Here is a 17,812-nt window from a genome sequence, read left to right on the forward strand (position 1 = left end):
ATCCAAAATAAGCCAGAAAAGAAGGAAGACAAAGAAAAGATATAGAAGGCAGACAAGATGTAAAACCCAGACGTCTCCATAATCACATGAAATGCAATTAAATTAAACACTACGATGATAAGGCCCACATTGCCTATAGGGTACCCATAAGAAACTCACTTTAAACAGAAAGACAACGAGGAGTTAAAAATAAGAGGAAGGGAAGGGATAAGTCGTGTACACACTAGTCATGCCAAGGCCGGAGGCAAGGATTGTCACCTGTGATAAAGAGACATCTCACGACCACAAAAGGACAGAAAAATCCTAAACGTGTATCCATGTAACAACAGACTAAAAATACACAAAGCAAAAACTGACACAACCAAAAGGTAAAATAGACAAAATTACTGCTGGAGATTTCAACTCTCCTCTCTGGGTGGGTGACTGATGGGGCCTAAGACTCCAGCGATGCAAGCACACCCAAACCACCCTGACCTGACACTTACGAAGTACTCCACTGACAACAGCAGAACACACAGGCTCTTTTCAAGTGCGCACGGGAACACTCTGCAAGGCCATGCAGTGGACCACAAAACAAGTCTCGATAAATCCAGAGGGACGGAAATGAAACCACACAGACTACGCTCTCTGACCACAACAGAATTAGAAACCAAAACACTAAGATACCTAGAACCACCTCACCTCCACACATATGAAAACTAAACTACAAACTTCTAGATAATCCATTGATAAAACGAGAATTCGCAACTAAAACAAAATATTTTAAAGGGAAGAAAACCACAACATATAAAAATGTGTACAGTGCAGCTAAAGCACTACTTAAAGAGGAATTATCAACTTTAAATGTTTATATTAAAATGTAGAAAGGTGTAAAAGAACTAATCTTCTACTATAACAAACTAGAAAAGAGAGAAAAATAAATTCAAAATAAACAGAAAGAAAAATAATAAAAGCAAGAGGAGGAATTATATAGAAAATTGGAGAAATCAATAAAAACCAAAAGCAGGTTTTTTAGAAGATTAATAAAGTTGATAAACAAAACCAACAAAGGGAAGAAAAAAAGACAGAAATTACAGAGCAGGAAACAAGAGGGGACATCACTACAGATCATAATACACTAAAAGGATGATAAAGAAATATGAATACGCCAATAAAGTCAAAAATTTAAATAAAATTCACAAATTCCTTAAAAGTCACAAAATTAAATAGAAATCCTAAATACCTTATATGTACACTAAAGACACTGAATTCATAATTAAAACCTTCCAAGAAAACTCCAGGCCCAGATGGCTTCACCAGTGACTCCATCAAAGATTTAAGGACAAAATAATACTAGTAATACTAATAATACAAAGAGTGTTTCACAAAATGAAGGAGGGAATACTTCCCAACTCTTTTTTTGACACCCGCATTATCCTGACACCAAAACAATAAAAACACATTACAAGAATATATACCTTGGGGGCTTCCCTGGTGGCGCAGTGGTTGAGAGTCTGCCTGCCAATGCAGGGGACACGGGTTCGAGCCCTGGTCTGGGAAGATCCCACATGCCGCAGAGCAACTAGGCCCGTGAGCCACAACTACTGAGCCTGCGCGTCTGGAGCCTGTGCTCCGCAATGGGAGAGGCCACGACAGTGAGAGGCCTGCGCACAGCGATGAAGAGTGGCCCCCACTTGCCGCAACCAGAGAGAGCCCTCGCACAGAAAGAAAGACCCAACACAGCCATAAATAAATAAATAAATAAATAAATTTTTAAAAAAAAAGAATATATACCTTGGAAAGCACTGGATCCCTAAATCTTTATACACATAAAATATTCTTGAAACTCATTAAGACAAACAACCTCATTAAAAATTGGGCAAAATATGTGAACAGACACCTAACAAGATACACAGAAACATCTTTAGTCATTAAAGAACTGCAAATTAAAACCATGACATACCTCTACACATCCACCCAAACAGCTGAAACCGAAAGACTGACGATACCAAGTGTCAGCAGAACGTGGACACTGGAATTCTCCTGTCCTGCTGGTGGGAGTCTAAGACGGCACAGTCACTTCAGAAAACACTCTGACAGTTTCTTCTAGAGGTAAACTGATCGTCACGTGACCCAGCAACTCACTCCTAAGTATCTACTCAAAGAAATGAAAATACATCTGCACATAAAGACTTGTGCACAAATGTTCCCAGAAGCTCTATGTGTAACAGACAAAACTAGAAACCGAGTGCCCATCAACAGGTGAACGGATAAACAAACGGTAGTGCATTCGTGCAGTGGAATCCTACCGAGTTTCCAAAGCACCAAACTACTGATGGACACAATGGCGTGGATCAACTTCAACAACACTGTAGTCAGTGAAAGACACAAAAAGAGCACATACCACGTGACTCCATCTCTACCAGGACCTAGAAGAGAGACAACTAATCCGTAGTGAAGAAAGCAGATCAGTAGTTATTTGGGCCAGGCAGGAGATTAACTGCAAACGAGCACAAAGGAACTTTTTTTGGATGACGGAAGTGTTACCTTGATTGCGAATGCTGAACTTATGCAGCCACTTGTCAACACTCAAGGAACTGGGTCCATTTATTGCATATAAAACATGTTTGGGCAAAGCTGGGGAGTTTTTTAGTAAAAGACTCAAGCTACTGGCCGGGCGTCAATAAAAAATAAAAAGAGCCACAGCAAGACGGTTCGTGGGAAAACTCCCGGAACAGAGAGGAGATCACCCAGTCACACTCACATGGGACAGGGAAGCCGGCGGATGGCTCGGCGGCGCCCCCAGGCCCAGGGAGCAATTCTGGCCCCAGGGTGACTGATCACCCGCGGAGGGGGGGCTGCTCCAGAGGGCGTGCTGCGGGAAGGGTCAGCCGCAGCCTTCCTGAGCAGGGCCAGGGGCGCACTGCAAGGGCGCGCTCCCCACACGGCGCAGGGGCAGCAGCGGGGCTGGCCCGGCGCCAGGCGGAGGGGTCTCTGAACGCCTCAGGTGGTGGGCGTGCAGAAGGCCTGTCAGCAACCGTCCAGTCTGCGGCAGGACGGTCCCCAAAACGATGCCACACGGCAAGAGAAACTCAGAGGCCACTTGACAGGCCTGCCCTGTGGATCCAGAGATGCCGACGGGGATGAGGGCACCCGCACGCGGAGCCAAACGTGAGACGCGACCCCCTGGAAAGACCCCACAGGAGAAAGGCAGGCCGGGGCGGGTGCGAGGGGAGCTCACACCTGCCTCAGGTGTGCGCACACAGCCGCAATCCTGGGAACACGGAACCTAGGAACAGAGTTTCCAAGAGACTTCAGATCTTGTTAGACATCTAAGATTGATGCTGAAGAGAAAACTCACCGATGTCAAACCTCCCCAGAGCCCAAACCTCATTAAACATGCAGCAATTTTCTGTGGAGAGAAAACACATCAGCGTGAGGAAGGAGGGAAGGTCTCCAGGCCCGGCTGGAAGCCTGTCAGGCGACAGCGTCCACAGTGGAGAGGCCGCGGGGAGCTAAGGTCCCGTCACAGTTCAGGGAAGGCACGTGAGCAGACACCCTCCGAAGGCACAGAAGGCGGGAGCACATCTCACCCTGCACCAGAGGATCCGCCCCTGAGAGGAGCCCCAGGAAGGCAGCGACTGCGGGAACCGCCCCCCCAGATGGGACACTGGGGAGAACCTGCAGGACGGCAGCGGGTGTGGAGGTCAGAGAACTCACCTGAGGGAAAAACCTCCCAACTGAGAAACTGAAATTCACACGGATGCTAAGGAAACAGCAAAACATGGAGCACGTGGAATAAAAACATAAATACTGGGCAAGGGAAAAAGGATCATGAAAAGCTGAAGCCAGCATTAACTCCTGGGAGAACAGAGCGCGGCACGAGAAGGGGCTTGAGCTGTGACAAACCCACACACAGTCAGCACAGCGTCAGGTGCGACTGCGGACCTGGCCAAGGCGGCCACGTGACCACGCCGAGCAGTGGGGACACCTGTCACAACAGCAAGTCAGGAAGCGGTGTCCACACGGCGGGGACACCACATGGAGGGAGAAGCCACAGCGGTGCTGCTGGGCCGGCCACCAAGTCCCAGGCAAACAGGCCACGAGCACCCGGGAAGCGCCGATGAACACACGGCAAACACCCTGGAAACAGGAGGGTCCTGGGCAGGAAGCGGAAGGCACGTTCCCCCACCCCTACCCAAAGAACCCTGGCCAAAACAAGTTACCCAAAAGGGAGAAAAACAGCCAGACGACATACACTCTCTTCCTTAAACTTCAACTTTATCAGTGAGTGAAGAAATAAAAGTAAAAGGTGCTATTTTTCACCTTTCAACTCAGCAGGTATTTTTTAATAATATCCAATATATGAGAAGACACAGGGGAAAAAAACACTTACACAGACTAAACAGTATGAGAAAAACGGTACAATCTTTATGGTCAGAATTTGGCAACAACTAATCAAAAGTCTTTAAAAATGCACCTCAGCTTAATCTCAACCACTGCCCACCAGGAACACGTGGGCGGAAGTCATCGAGATGCTCAGGGAGACGGCTGCTTATGGCGGGAGGGGACAGCCCTCAGGGGAGGCCCGGGCTCCCGTGGAAACAGCACTCCAGAACATCGTTTTTTAACCAAATCCCTGTGGGCCGCCTCCCGCGTGTACTACTACGTGAAGCCAGGGGACGGGGACGAGGACGAGGAGGTGCCGTCGCCGAGAAGCGACCTCGTGGGCACTGGGCAGCTCCCGAGTCCCACCAGGACCAGAGGTTCCACAGGAGTCCTAGAAAAGCCCTCCACCCCACTGCGGGGTCAGAGGGTGGAGGCGGTGCGCTCATCCACTTGACGCCCCAGACCCACACGCGGGAGGAAACCAAGTAAAGAGCAGGGCGGCATCACCGCGATGAGGCGGCCGTCCAAGGGAGCAGTACGCAGACTCTGCCAGGCTCTGCTGCGTTCTTCAACTAACCCCACGGCCACGGACTTTCTCCTCGGCTCTGATAAAGCCCTTACGCGACAGGGAATACACGTGCAAACTGTGTAACGAAATAACTCCAAATTCCCTGCATATGATACAACTCTGCAAGGAGCTGCTCAATCTTCCATTTCCTCTGCTTAATAAAGTGTCCCTAATTGAATGCCTTTTGGCAAATGAGGAGGCTTAATAACCAAAAGCCTTCGGTAAGGTAATCCTACAATCACACACCGTGAAAAATGAACATTCTTTATGAAGACTGTATAGACAGACACACTGTAAGCTTCTAAACATAAAAGGAAAAAAACAGCACTTAGGAAGGTACCATTTTTCTCTTAATCAAAATGCCTTCTAAATTGAGATCTCCATGAATGCACATAGGTGCTTGAGATAAAAATAAAACGAATTTATTAACTTGAACCGCCAACACACCTGTGCTTCCTACAGGCCCGTGCTGCTCTCCTCTGCGGCACCTGTCTGTCTGAACCACAGTGGACACACTTCTGAGGCCGCTGCTGGGCCAGGGTCGCAGCAGGACACACAGGAGGGTGCTGCTCTCAGGGGGAAGAGGACCCACACCCAAGGAGCACCCCGGCCACTCACGCTGCTCGCCCCCATTCCGGGCAGGGCCCCCAGCGCTCACCTTGTTGACCCAGAAGACCATGGCGTCCTCAAGGTCGTAGGGAAGCTCTTTCGAGGCACTGAACGTGGAGAAGCGCTGGACGCTGGCCACCACCTTCTCAATGCTGATCATCTCCACGGTGTAGGCCATCATGAGCGCGTCCACCATCGCCATGTGGGCGCTCTGGGGGCAGAAGCGGCAGTCAGTCACCCACACTTGCCTTTCCGCCCCGGGTCAACGCGGAGACCCTCCCTAGACCCACAGCTGAACGCCTCCGTTGTCTGTCTTCCTCTGCATCTAAGGAGGCACTCAGATCTCTACTTGTACGTGACTCCCCCTTCCTCATCTCTGACGACCCTGTGAGAGCCCAGGGCTTCCCTACTGCTCAGCTGTGGGCAAAGGTACAAGGGACCGAGAGACGTGCCTGAGGCCCCACGACCACCACAGGCCCCTGGGGCCAGTCAGGGGCCCTGCACACTGAACTCACGCCAGGCCTTCGAGCCCTTTCTTCCCAGAACCAGTAACATCCTCTCGATCCACAACACACATCCACAAAGGCCAAGAGTGAGAAACCACAGAACGCAGAACGTCTGAGAATGGCCTAAGCTTAAAGCCACGTGAGAGGTGCCACAAGCGGCTTAGACCTGCAGCAGCCTGGAAAAGTCACTCTGGTGGGATGGCGTTCCGGGAAAGATGCAGGGAGACACTCGGGGAGGAAAAGTGTATTTCTTTCTTTATTTTGGCACAAAAATACTTAGAAGATACACGTGAAACAACCTAATAGGGTGGGCTCAACAATTCTATGGCACAACACGTGCAAGGAGTTTGCTCCCCGTGAGAAAAAGCCGACAGGAAGCTGTTCCCTCCCCCTTTTCCAAATCAGCCACTGGCCCGCAGAGAGAAGGTGGTCTCAAACCCTGAACTTTTGGGGTGGCTCTGCTGTGCTGCAGGGGGACAGCGGCAGCCCACCAGCCGCCCCCGCCCCGCCGCCCCAGCCACTCACCATCTTTATGGGCGCGCGGCTGAGCTCGGGCTCCGTCACGGGCGTGTCGTCGCCCTCCATCACGTAAATCCCTCTCCGGGACAGGGCCTGGACGACAGACTGGTGCCCCTGCAGAGCGGCCACCTGGTCCCCTCTGAGGATGAGGCTGCAGACGCGGCAGTACAGCTCGCTGGACAGCAGGAGCTTGATGACCGGAGGCTTGATGTGCTCCTGCTCGTACTGGTCGACGTAGAAGGGGTCCCTGAGGTCCTCCGGGATGTCATCTGCATGGGGGAGAGACCGCCGCGTGAGCACGGCGGCATCCCCACTCTCTCCGGACACGGCTCAGGGCCGACGGCACACAGACGACGGACAGGGGGGCTGTGAACGACGACAGGCGACTAACAACGTGGGGACCCCGGCCACTCGGCAAGCCCCGCTCTCCTCCGCCAGCAGAGGCAAGCAAGCCACGCACAGCGCTGAGCGACACCACCGCCCGACCCCCACGAGCATCTCTCCTGACGCAGGAGAGCGAGGAGCCGGGGTGGGAGCTGGAGGGGGAGCTGGAGGGGCTCGTGGGCCGAAGGGAGGCCAGGACCGCGCACAGCCAGGCCGCACCGAGCACCCAGCACCAGCCCTGGGGAGGGAGCCAGGCGCATCCCCGGTCTGCTGCCAAATCAGGTGACGACAAGGCCAGACGCCAGGTCTTTAGAGGAAAGCACCAGGCCTGCCGCTGCTGCGACCACCAGGCCGGAACTGCAGCCGTGAGCCTCTGCGCATCTTTGGACCGGGCGGCACAGAACGATAATGAGCCATGTTACCAAGCATCCCCTCGATCCCCTCAAATCAAGACTTCTGTCCCTACATCACCAATGAGGAAACCGAGGCACAGAGAAAGTCAGCAACGTGCCCAAGGCCACAAGAGTCAGAAACCAACTATGAACCCAGCGTGGTCCACGGCATCTACACCGCTTCCCATACACACACACCCGCCGTGCGTGCAAAGCTTTCCTGGTGGCTGCGACAGTCTCCCCACCCGCTGTCCTTCACGCTTGCTCTGCAAGCTGTCAGCCACTGTCCCCCAAAGGGGGGACTCCGAAGTCCAGTCCAGCTGCACCTCACTTTGCTGTGCTCTGCGGACACCGTGCTTTCTCCAGGTTGAAGGTCTGGGGGAACCCTGCGTCTAGCCAGTCACTAGCTCCATTTTTCCAACAGCATTTGCTCACTTTGTGTCTGTGCGCCATTTTAGTAACTCTTGCAGTTTTCAAACTTTGTCATTACTATTATTTTTGTTAAGGTGATCTGCAGTCTATTGTAACTGGAATTTCGTAGCAAGAGTGTTTTTTTTTTCTTTCTTTTTTTGGCTGCATTGGGTCTTCGTTGCTGCGCGCGGGATTTCTCTAGTTGCGGCGCGCGGGATTTCTCTAGTTGCGGCGAGCGGGGGCTACTCTTCATTGCGGTGCGCGGGCTTCTCATTGCAGTGGCTTCTCCTGTGGAGCACAGGCTCTAGGCGCGCAGGCTTCAGTAGTTGTGGCACGCGGGCTCAGTAGTTGTGGCTTACGGGCTCTAGAGCGCAGGCTCAGTAGTTGTGGCGCACGGGCTAAGTTGCTCCCCGGCATGTGGGATCTTCCTGCACCAGGGCTGGAACCCGTGTCCCTGCATTGGCAGGCGGATTCTTAACCACGGCGCCACTAGGGAAGTCCCCAACAGAGTGTTTTTAACGAAGCCGTGTAGGTTGTCTTTTAGACATAACGCTGCTGCACACTTGATCGACTACAGTCCAGTGTAAACGTCAGGTTCAGATGCACCGGGAAACCAGACCTCCGTGCAACTCGCTCAGCCTGGGGCTGAGCCCGGGTCTCTGGTCTCTCACGCCCACCCCCCCGCCGCCCCCTTGGCACCCAGGCCTCGCGGGCAGCGCCGTCGCGCATGCGCAGTGACCCCCCCCAGGAGCACAGACAGCGCTCGCTCAGCACAGGGGGCCACCTTCTCCGCCAGCGAGGAGCGGGGTCGGGGGACCCACGCTGGGAGTCAGGGCAGGACCCGGCCGCAGCCCCGCGACGCCGCCCACCTGCAGCTCACACGGCTGGCTGGGAAGTGAGCCTGGGAGGGAGGCAGGGTCACCTCCGGGGGCAGCGCCAGGACCCGCCCCTCCCCGCTCGGCCGCCAGCTCGCTCGCCCTCCCGTCTCCCGACACGGGCGGGGACATGGCCACCCCACTGCCCAGGGGCCCTCGGTCAGCAGCCGCGACGGCGTAAGGACCCGTGTGGGCGTCACCGCCAAGCGCACAGCCGGACAGAGCTGGTGGGACAGCGGCCTGAGGACACTGCCCTGGGGACACAGGTGTGAGGCACGGCTGTCTGAGGGACGCTGTCATTCACCAGAAACATCAGGAGCCAAAGCAAGCGCGGTTCTGCAGCTGGCCGCAGCGATCTAGGCTCAGGACTCTGAAGTGGGCTGCTGGAGAAGGGTTAGAGGATGCGGACAAGACCACGGTTAAACCGGGGTCGGAGCTCCATGCAGAAGGAGGAACAGGGCGCCAGCGGGTCGGGCGGACAGAGGACCAGAGCTCGAGGACAGCACGTGCGCTGAGAGCAGGAGCTGAGCACGTCAGCCTGGCCTTGACCGGGCGCGCCTCTCACCTGGCCGGTCAGAGTCCCGGCCTCAAGTGCAAACCACGGACACTACGAAGGCCTGTCTCCGGGGTTGGGAGAGGACTGAATCAAAACGTACGTGTAAGTCACCACGCTACGAGCGGAGCCTGGAGCTCAACAAAACTCACGCAAGTATCAGTTATCAATTTTACTATCAATCAGGCTAAAAAGACTGCCAAGGAAGCACTCTTCCTGTTGCTGTCTGTCACACTTTGTCCCATCCTGTCTACCAAGGCCACATCACTCACCGGGGGGGGGCGGGGAGGGGGGCAACGGAGACGTGGCAGCACACGGGGTGTGGGCAAGGACCCCCAGGTAGGCGCCCACCCCAACCTGAAGCCCGAGACGGCTTCCAACCCAGTCTGAGGAAAACCAAGACGCAAGCCTCCACGACACAGCCGGACAGCGAGCCTCACCCTGAGGGCTTCAGAAGCACGGCAGCGTCCAGCCCCATCCCAGACCAACTAAACCAGACTGTCCTGTGGGCTCACAGGCACCAGCACTTGTACCACTAACTGAGAATCGCCACTAGAGCGGCTCCAGAGGTGGCTGACAGTCTCCGTCGAGAAGTCCCTTACTTACACGCTCTGGTTGTGGGAACAGGCACTCACAGAGGGCTTCTAATTCTGGACCCCTGCCCGCACCCCACCCTTCACTGGAGAGGCCAAACAGAAGAGAAAGAAAACAGCCGGCAGCTGGCCCCACCGGGCACAGCCCAGTGACTCTCCTCCCCTGCACCAGGCGAGCTCCATAACAAAACCATATCCCAGCGGTGGCGGGATAGCTGGGCGCCACGGGCTCTTTTCTCCCCCTTTGCTGAGGCAGGCGCTGTGGCGGGATAGCTGGGCGCCACGGGCTCTTTTCTCCCCTTTGCTGAGGCAGGCTCGCTGGCGGGAAACACACAGGCTTGGCTTCTAGTCAAAAAGCCAGGAAGAGAGACCCCTGGGAACCCCCAGAGAGGGGGTGGAGGATCACAGAGAAGAGGGGGTGGAGAAGGAATCCTGAACCTGTGTACACTGTCCTGGATGACCCCAAGCGGCCCATGTGTGACAAAGAACTGAACTGACCTTGGAACCACTGCCCACAAATGGCAAAACAGACTTCTGGTCTGAACTTAACGGGGTTCACCGCAACCCAGCTGCTAACAAACCACCAAAACACACGAACATCATCCAAAATATTTTAGCAGGGCCCAGAGAACAGGCTCACGGTATAATATTCTAAGTGTCCAGGACAGGGACTTCCCTGGTGGCGCAGTGGTTAAGAATCCACCTGCCAATGCAGGGGACACGGGTTCGAGCCCTGGTCTGGGAGGATCCCACATGCCGCGGAGCAACTAAGCCCTCGCACCACAACTACTGAGCCTGCGCTCTAGAGCCCGCAAGCCACGACTACTGCGCCCGCACGCCACAACTACTGAAGCCCGCGCGCCTAGCACCTGTGCTCCAAAACAAAAGCCACCGCAATGAGAAGCATGTGTACTGCAACAAAGAGTAGCCCCCGCTCACCACAACTAGAGAAAGCCCACGTGCAGCAACCAAGACCCAATGCAGCCAAAGATAAATTAATTAATTAATTTTTTAAAAAAAATGTCCAGGACACAATCCATAAGTACTCAACACATAAAGACAGGAAAACGTGACCAATTCTTAGGGGAAAAGACAGTCAACAGACACCAACCCTGAGATGACCCAGATGTTAGAATTACTGAAGACTTTAAAACAAGGCCGCACAAGGCCCTCTTGAAACAAATGGAAAGATATGCTATTAACAAAGAAATAAAAACTATTAAAAAAAAAAAACAAAACCTTCAGAACTGCAAAATACCGTATCTACAAGAAATTCAATGACAGATTCAAAAGATGAACAAAACAGAAGCGGACTCACAGATACAGAGAACAAACTGGTGGTTACCAGTGGTGAGGAAGAGGGAGGTACAAACAATTGGGTGTCACACAGGCTCAAGGATGTATTGTACAACGCAGGGAATATAGCTGATATTTTGTAATAATTGTAAATGGAAAGTAACATTTAAAATTTGTATAAAAAAATAAAAATTAATTAAAAAAAAAAAAAAGAACAAAACAACAGAGAAAAGAGTCAGTGAACTTGAAGACAGATCAACAGAAATAATCTACCTGAAGAGCAGAGGGAAAATCAACAGAATGAAAGGCAGAGCCTAAGGGAGCTGTGGGACAACATAAAAAGATTTAGTAATTACGTTACTGCAGAAGGGAGATTGGTGCAGAAAAAGCATTTGAATAAATAATGCCTAGAATCTCCCCATATTTGGTAAGAAACCAATTTACAGGCTTAGGAACCAACTTGAAGAAAAGCAGGCCCACACACTTCATAATCGAATGGCTGAAAACCAGCGATGAAATGACAGGCCCTCGGGACCCCTAACTGGAGGTGTCAGCCAGACTTTCAGCGGCTATGCTTAACAATGAAAGGAAAAAAGAGAGGACGAAGAATTTCGGCAGAAAAGTGGAAATTATTTTTTAAAAAAGAGACAAACAACTTGGCAGATTTGAAAAAGAACCAAGTAGGAATTCCAGAACAGAAAAATACAGTAACTAAACTAAATTTACACACTGGATTGCTGAATAGCACATTACAAACAGAGGAGAGAAAACACAGCAGAGAAGGTAAACGACAAACACTGCTTAGTGTCACAGGAGTGTGACTGGAGATCCAGAAAGAAAGGAGAGAAAATATGGGGCAGAAACAGTATTTCGACAGATAATGGACAAGCATTTTCCAATACTTGTAAAATCCATGCTTCCCAGCAGGAGAAGGAAGGGAGGAAGGGAGGGAGGGAGAAATCTACACACCAAAGAACATCATAGTGATACTGATAAAATCCAAAGACAAAAGAAAAACTTCTAAAGCGGCCAGAAGGAGCTTCTAGTCAGGACAAGATGGCACAGATTAGTCTTTCCCTGCTCCTCTCTACTAGGTACAACTGTAAACCCTGGAAATAACTCAAAGGATAACCAACAGAGAACTCTGAAAGGTGGAAGAGGAAGGCAAACTGGTTGGGAACCCAGGACTGGAAAAGCACAGCAACAGGGTGTCTTACAACCCCCCACCCAACAAAAGGTGACCCAGGCCTGGTACTTCCTGACCCCAGCCTAGAAACAGAAGGCAAGCCAAGCGGGCTCATTCCTGCTCCAGGTGGAAGGGGAGTCCCTCCTACTACACCAGGCCAGCCTGGCAGAAGCAGCGAGGGATCGATAGGAAGCCCCACACCCACCTCCACAAGGCACCCAACCTGGAAGCGCTCTCCTTCCCCATCAGGCCAGAGACACCCCCACTCATCACCGGGCACCAGGGGAGTCCAGCAGTGCGACCTCCCCATGACGAGCAGCCCAGGAAACACCCTGCATCCCCCAGAGGCAGGGGCGGCCTGCCATAACGAGCATCCAGCCTGGTGCTCCTCGTCCTGAGGGTAGAGAACCCCACCCCACCCAGAGGCACTCCTTCTGCCGCCTAAAGCAGTGCCAGCAGGGACTGTGGGAACCCCAGAGGTACCAGACATACCAAGCACAACAAAATGGCACCACAAGGCTCTGAACATTAGACTGCTGCTGGGACCACAGTCCACAGAGTGGGCCAGGACCTGCATGCTGAACCTAAGCAGAGAGACTGCTTACTATGATAAAAAAAACTTAAGTTGGGCTTCCCTGGTGGCACAGTGGTTAAGAATCCGCCTGCCAACGCAGGGGACACGGGTTCAAGCCCTGGTCCGGGAAGATCCCACATGCCGGGGAGCAATTAAGCCCGTGCACCACAACTACTGAGCCTGCGCTCTAGAGCCCGCGAGCCACAACTACTGAGCCCTCGTGCCACAACTACTGAAGCCCGTGGACCTAGAGCCCGTGCTCCGCAACAAGAGAAGCCACCGCAATGAGAAGCCTGCCCCCCACAACAAAGAGTAGCCCCTGCTCGCTGCAAATAGAGAAGGCCCACGCGCAGCAACGAAGACCCAACGCAGCCAAAAAATAAATAAATAAATAAAATAAATATTAAAAAAAAAAAAAAACTTAAGTAGCACCCAGAGTTACCTAACATAACAGCCAAAATGACCAGGAAACAATCAAAGATCGCCTATCATAACCAGAACCAAGAAAATCATGACTTTAATGAGAAAAGAGAATCAACTGACACCAACACCAAGATGTTGGAATTATCCGACAAAGGGCTTTAAAACAACTATCAAAAACATGACTCGACAAGCAATCACAAAGTCTCCTGAAATAAATGAAAATTGGAAAAAAAAAATTCAGCAAAGGAGTTATAAAAGGAATCAAACATAGAACTGAAAAATAGAGTAACAGATTTTAAAACTCACTAGTCTCAACAGTAAAGTAGAGATGACAGAGGACAGAATCAGTGAACTTGCAGACAGATAAACAGAATTTACCCAATCTGAACAACAGAGAAAATATACTGAAAAAATAAAATGAACAGAGCCTCAGGGACCTGTGGGAGAATAACAAAAGATCCAATATTTGTATCACTGGAGTCCCAGGAAAGAAAGTGAGTAGGGTTGAAACAATATTTAAGGAAATAATGGCTGAAAACTTCCCAAACATGGCAAAACATATAAACCCACCGATTTCAAGAAACTGAGTGAACCCCAAATAGAATAAACCCAAAAAATCCATGCCAAGACACAGCATAATTGAACTTATGAAAACTAAAGACAAAGTATTTTGGAGCAGCTGTAAAGAAACAACACGTGAAGGAAAAGGGAACACCAACTCAATTGACAGTGGGTTTCTCCTCTGAGCCACAGAGGCCTGGGGGAAGTGGCACACATTACAAGCGCTTGAGGAAAAGAACTGTCAACCAGATTCCATATCGGGCAAAACTATCCTCAAGGAATGAAGGAGAAGTAAAGACATTCTCAGACAAAAGAAAACTTAGGGAAAAAAAAAATTGTCTCTAGAAAACCTTAAAAGAGGCTGAAGGAAATTCTCCAAATATAAAGAAAATGATTTAAAAAAAAAAACAAAGGTCTTCCCTAGTAGCACAGCAGTTAAGAATCCACCTGCCAATGCAGGAGACACAGGTTCAAGCCCTGGTCCAGAAAGATCCCACATGCCGCGGAGCAACTAAGCCCATGCACCACAACTACTGAGTCTGTACTCTAGAGCCTGTGAGCCACAACTACTGAGCCCACGTGCCACAACTACTGAATCCTGCGTGCCTAGACTCCATGCTCCACAAGAGAAGCCACCGCAATGAGAAGCCTGTGCGCCACAACGAAGAGTAGCCCCCGCTCGCTGCAACTAGAGAAAGCCCGCACACAGCAACAAAGACCCAACACAGCAAAAAATAAATTAAATAAATTTTTTTTTAAAAGGGAACTGTGAAAATAATTTAAAAAAAAAAAAAAAGGAATCTTGGAGAACCAAGAAGAAAAAATAACGTAAAGAAATGGGTAATAAGTGTAAATACAACAGACTATCCTTCTCCTGAGCTTTCTAAATTATATCTGATGACAAACAAATCTACAACACCTTCAGGTACTCAAGACAATGGTAGCATTTAAAAGTGGGGAGAGCAAAGGCACCTAAATGGAAAAAAGGTTTCCACACCTCACTCGAAATGATAAAACAATACCTGTCAACTGTTGGAAGTCACATATGTATACTGTAACACCCAGAGCAATCACTAAGATAGCTATACAGATATACCCCAAAATTAGATAAATAAATCAAGATGGAATCCTAAAAAATAGTCAAGTAATCCACAAGAAGGCCCCAAAAAACAAAACAAACACACAAACAAAACCAGGAACAACAGAAAACAAACAGAATAAACACTGTCAGACTTAAGCAGTAACAATTACATTAAATGTAAATATTCTAAATACACCAAGTAAAAGACAGAGATTGGCAGAGCAGATTAAAAAACACAACACAACTCTATATGGTTTATAAGCAGCTTACTTCAAATTCAACAATGTAGGTAGACTGAAAGTAAAGGGATAGAGAAGGCTATACCAGGCAAATATTGTTTAAAAAGAAAAAAACAGGAATAGCTATATTAATATCTGATAAAGTAGAAAGAAAATTACTAGAAACAAAGTGGGACATTACATAACAGTAAAAGAGTCAATCCACCAAGAAGACTTTACAACCCTAAATGTGTATGCACTAAACTACAGAGCCTCAGAACTCATTAAAAAAAAAAAAAAATGGACAGAGCTGTAAAGAGAAATAGACACTACAAGCATAGTGAGGGACTTAAACACCACCTATCAGAACTGACAGAACTGCCAGACATAAAATCAACAAGGAGAAAGATCTGAACAACACAACCAATAAACAGAATCTAACTGACCTGTGTAGAACACTCCACCCAGCAATAGAAAACACCTTTCTTCAAATGCCCACAGAACATTCACCAAAACAGACCTTATCCTGGGCCATAAAACAAACCTTAACAAGTTTAAAAGAACAGAAATCACACAGACTATGCTATCCTACCATAATGGAACCAGACTAGAAATAATACCTAAAACACAAAACAGGAAAATCTCAACAACTGGAAATCACACTTTTAAATAATTCATGAATCAAACAGGAAGTATCAAAAGAAATAAAGAGAAATACATAGAACTGAACGAAAATACAACATAACATATGTGGGATGCGGCTAAGGCAGTACCGTATGGAAAATTTATAGCACTAAATGCTTACACTAGAAAAGAAGATAGATCTCAAATCAATAATCCAAGCCCCGGGACTTCCCTGGTGGCACAGTGGTTAAGAATCACCTGCCAATGCAGGGGACACGAGTTCGATCCCTGGTTCGGGAAGATCCCACGTGCCAGGGAGCAACTAAGCCCATGTGCCACAACTACTGAGCCTGTGCTCTAGAGCCCGTGAGCCACAACTACTGAGCCCGTGTGCCACAACTACTGAAGCCCACGCACCTAGAGCCCGTGCTGCGCAACAAGAGAAGCCACTGCAATGAGCAGCCTGTGTGCCTCAATGAAGAGTAGCCCCCGCTTGCCACAACTAGAGAAAGCCCGCGCGCAGCAACAAAGACCCAACGCAGCCAAAAATAAATTAATTAAAATAAATAAATAAATAAATAAATAATCTAAGCCCCTACGTCAAGAAACTAGAAAAAGAAGGGCAAAATAAACCCAAGCAAGCAGAAGCAAGGGAGGCAGATGTGGCAATAAAAGGGAAACAGTACAGAAGAGGTCCTTGTGGGAACAGAATGTTCGGTATCTAATTATACAGTGTCAATATCCCAGTTGTGATATTATATTATGGTTCTGCAAGAAGTTACCATTGGGGAAACCTGGTAAAGGGTGCCCAAGACCTCTCTGTATGATCTCTTACAACTGCATATTAGTATTAGTAGATTAGTATCTCAAAAAAAAAAAAACTTTAAGTTTTTCTTTTTAATTGGCCAAAGATCTGAAAAGACACTCCACAGGAAAAAAGATTCAACTGGCCGATAAGCACTTTTAAAAAAAAAAAGACTTCCCTAGTGGCGCAGTGGTTAAGAATCCACCTCCCAATGCAGGGGACACGGGTTCGAGCCTTGGTCCGGGAAGATCCCACATGCCACGGAGCAACTAATAAGCCCGTGTGCCACAACTACTGAAGCCCGCACGCCTAGAGCCTGTGCTCTGAAACAAGAGAAGCCACTGCAATGAGAAGCCCCTGCACTGCAATGAAGAGTAGCCCCCACTCGCCGCAACTAGAGAAAGCCCATGTGCAGCAACAAAGACCAAATGCAGCCAAAACATAAATAAATAAATAAATTTATTTTTTAAAAAAAGCTCATCATCATTAGTCAGCAGAGAAATGCATACCCAAACCACAATGAGTTATCACAGCCCACCCACTTGAATGGCTACTATTTAAAAGACTGACAATGCCATGTGTTGGCAAGGATACAGAGCAACTGCAACTCTCATGCCACACTTTGCTGGTGGAACTAAAAAATGACACAGCCACTTTGGAAAACAACTGAGCGGTTAAACACACTTACATGACCCAGTAACTCCATGGCCAGGTATTTACCCAAGAAAAATGAAAACACACGCCCACACAGACTTGAATATTCATGAACGTTCACAGCAGCTTTATTCATAGTAGACAAAACTGGAAGCAATCCGAGTGTCCATCAACAACTGAATAAGTATTAAATAAATAAATAAATATTTTTAAAAACGCAACTAAGAAGTCTGCGTGCCGCAACTAAAAAAGATCCCGCGTGCCACAACGAAGGTCCCGCGTGCCACAACTAAGACCCAACGCAGCCAAAATGAATGAATAAATAAATTTTTTTTTAAAAAGTAAGTAAAATGTGGGTAGCCAAACAATGAAGACTATTACCAGCCCTAAGCGAAAAGGTCTATACACATGGATGGGTCTCTAAAATACTAATAAGTAAAGGAAGCCAGACAAAGAATACCTGATGCATGACTAGAGGCATATGAAACTCTAGAAGGACCAGCCTAATCTACAGTGACAGGAGCAGATCAGTGAGGCTATGGGCGGGGACTGACTGCAGGGGGCTCAAGGAAACCCTTGGAGGTGATGAAAAGGTCTTACCTTGATTGTGGC

General features: G+C 49.3%; 1 protein-coding gene across 5 annotated transcripts in view; it reads right to left on the reverse strand.

The window, feature by feature from the left end:
* The window catches only part of CAMSAP1 (calmodulin regulated spectrin associated protein 1), a 54,707-nt gene that overhangs the window by 29,578 nt on the left and 7,317 nt on the right, over positions 1-17,812 (reverse strand). For all 5 annotated transcript variants that reach the window (XM_036855122.1, XM_036855121.1, XM_036855120.1 and 2 more), the window contains exons 3-4: positions 6,577-6,839; positions 5,595-5,756 (exon numbers count right to left, since the gene is read on the reverse strand). In XM_036855122.1, the coding sequence (XP_036711017.1) occupies positions 5,595-5,756; positions 6,577-6,839 (425 nt within the window). The remainder of the gene's footprint in view (positions 1-5,594; positions 5,757-6,576; positions 6,840-17,812) is intronic.

The sequence above is a fragment of the Balaenoptera musculus genome, chromosome 6, assembly GCF_009873245.2.
Source record: "Balaenoptera musculus isolate JJ_BM4_2016_0621 chromosome 6, mBalMus1.pri.v3, whole genome shotgun sequence".
Taxonomy (NCBI): domain Eukaryota; kingdom Metazoa; phylum Chordata; class Mammalia; order Artiodactyla; family Balaenopteridae; genus Balaenoptera; species Balaenoptera musculus.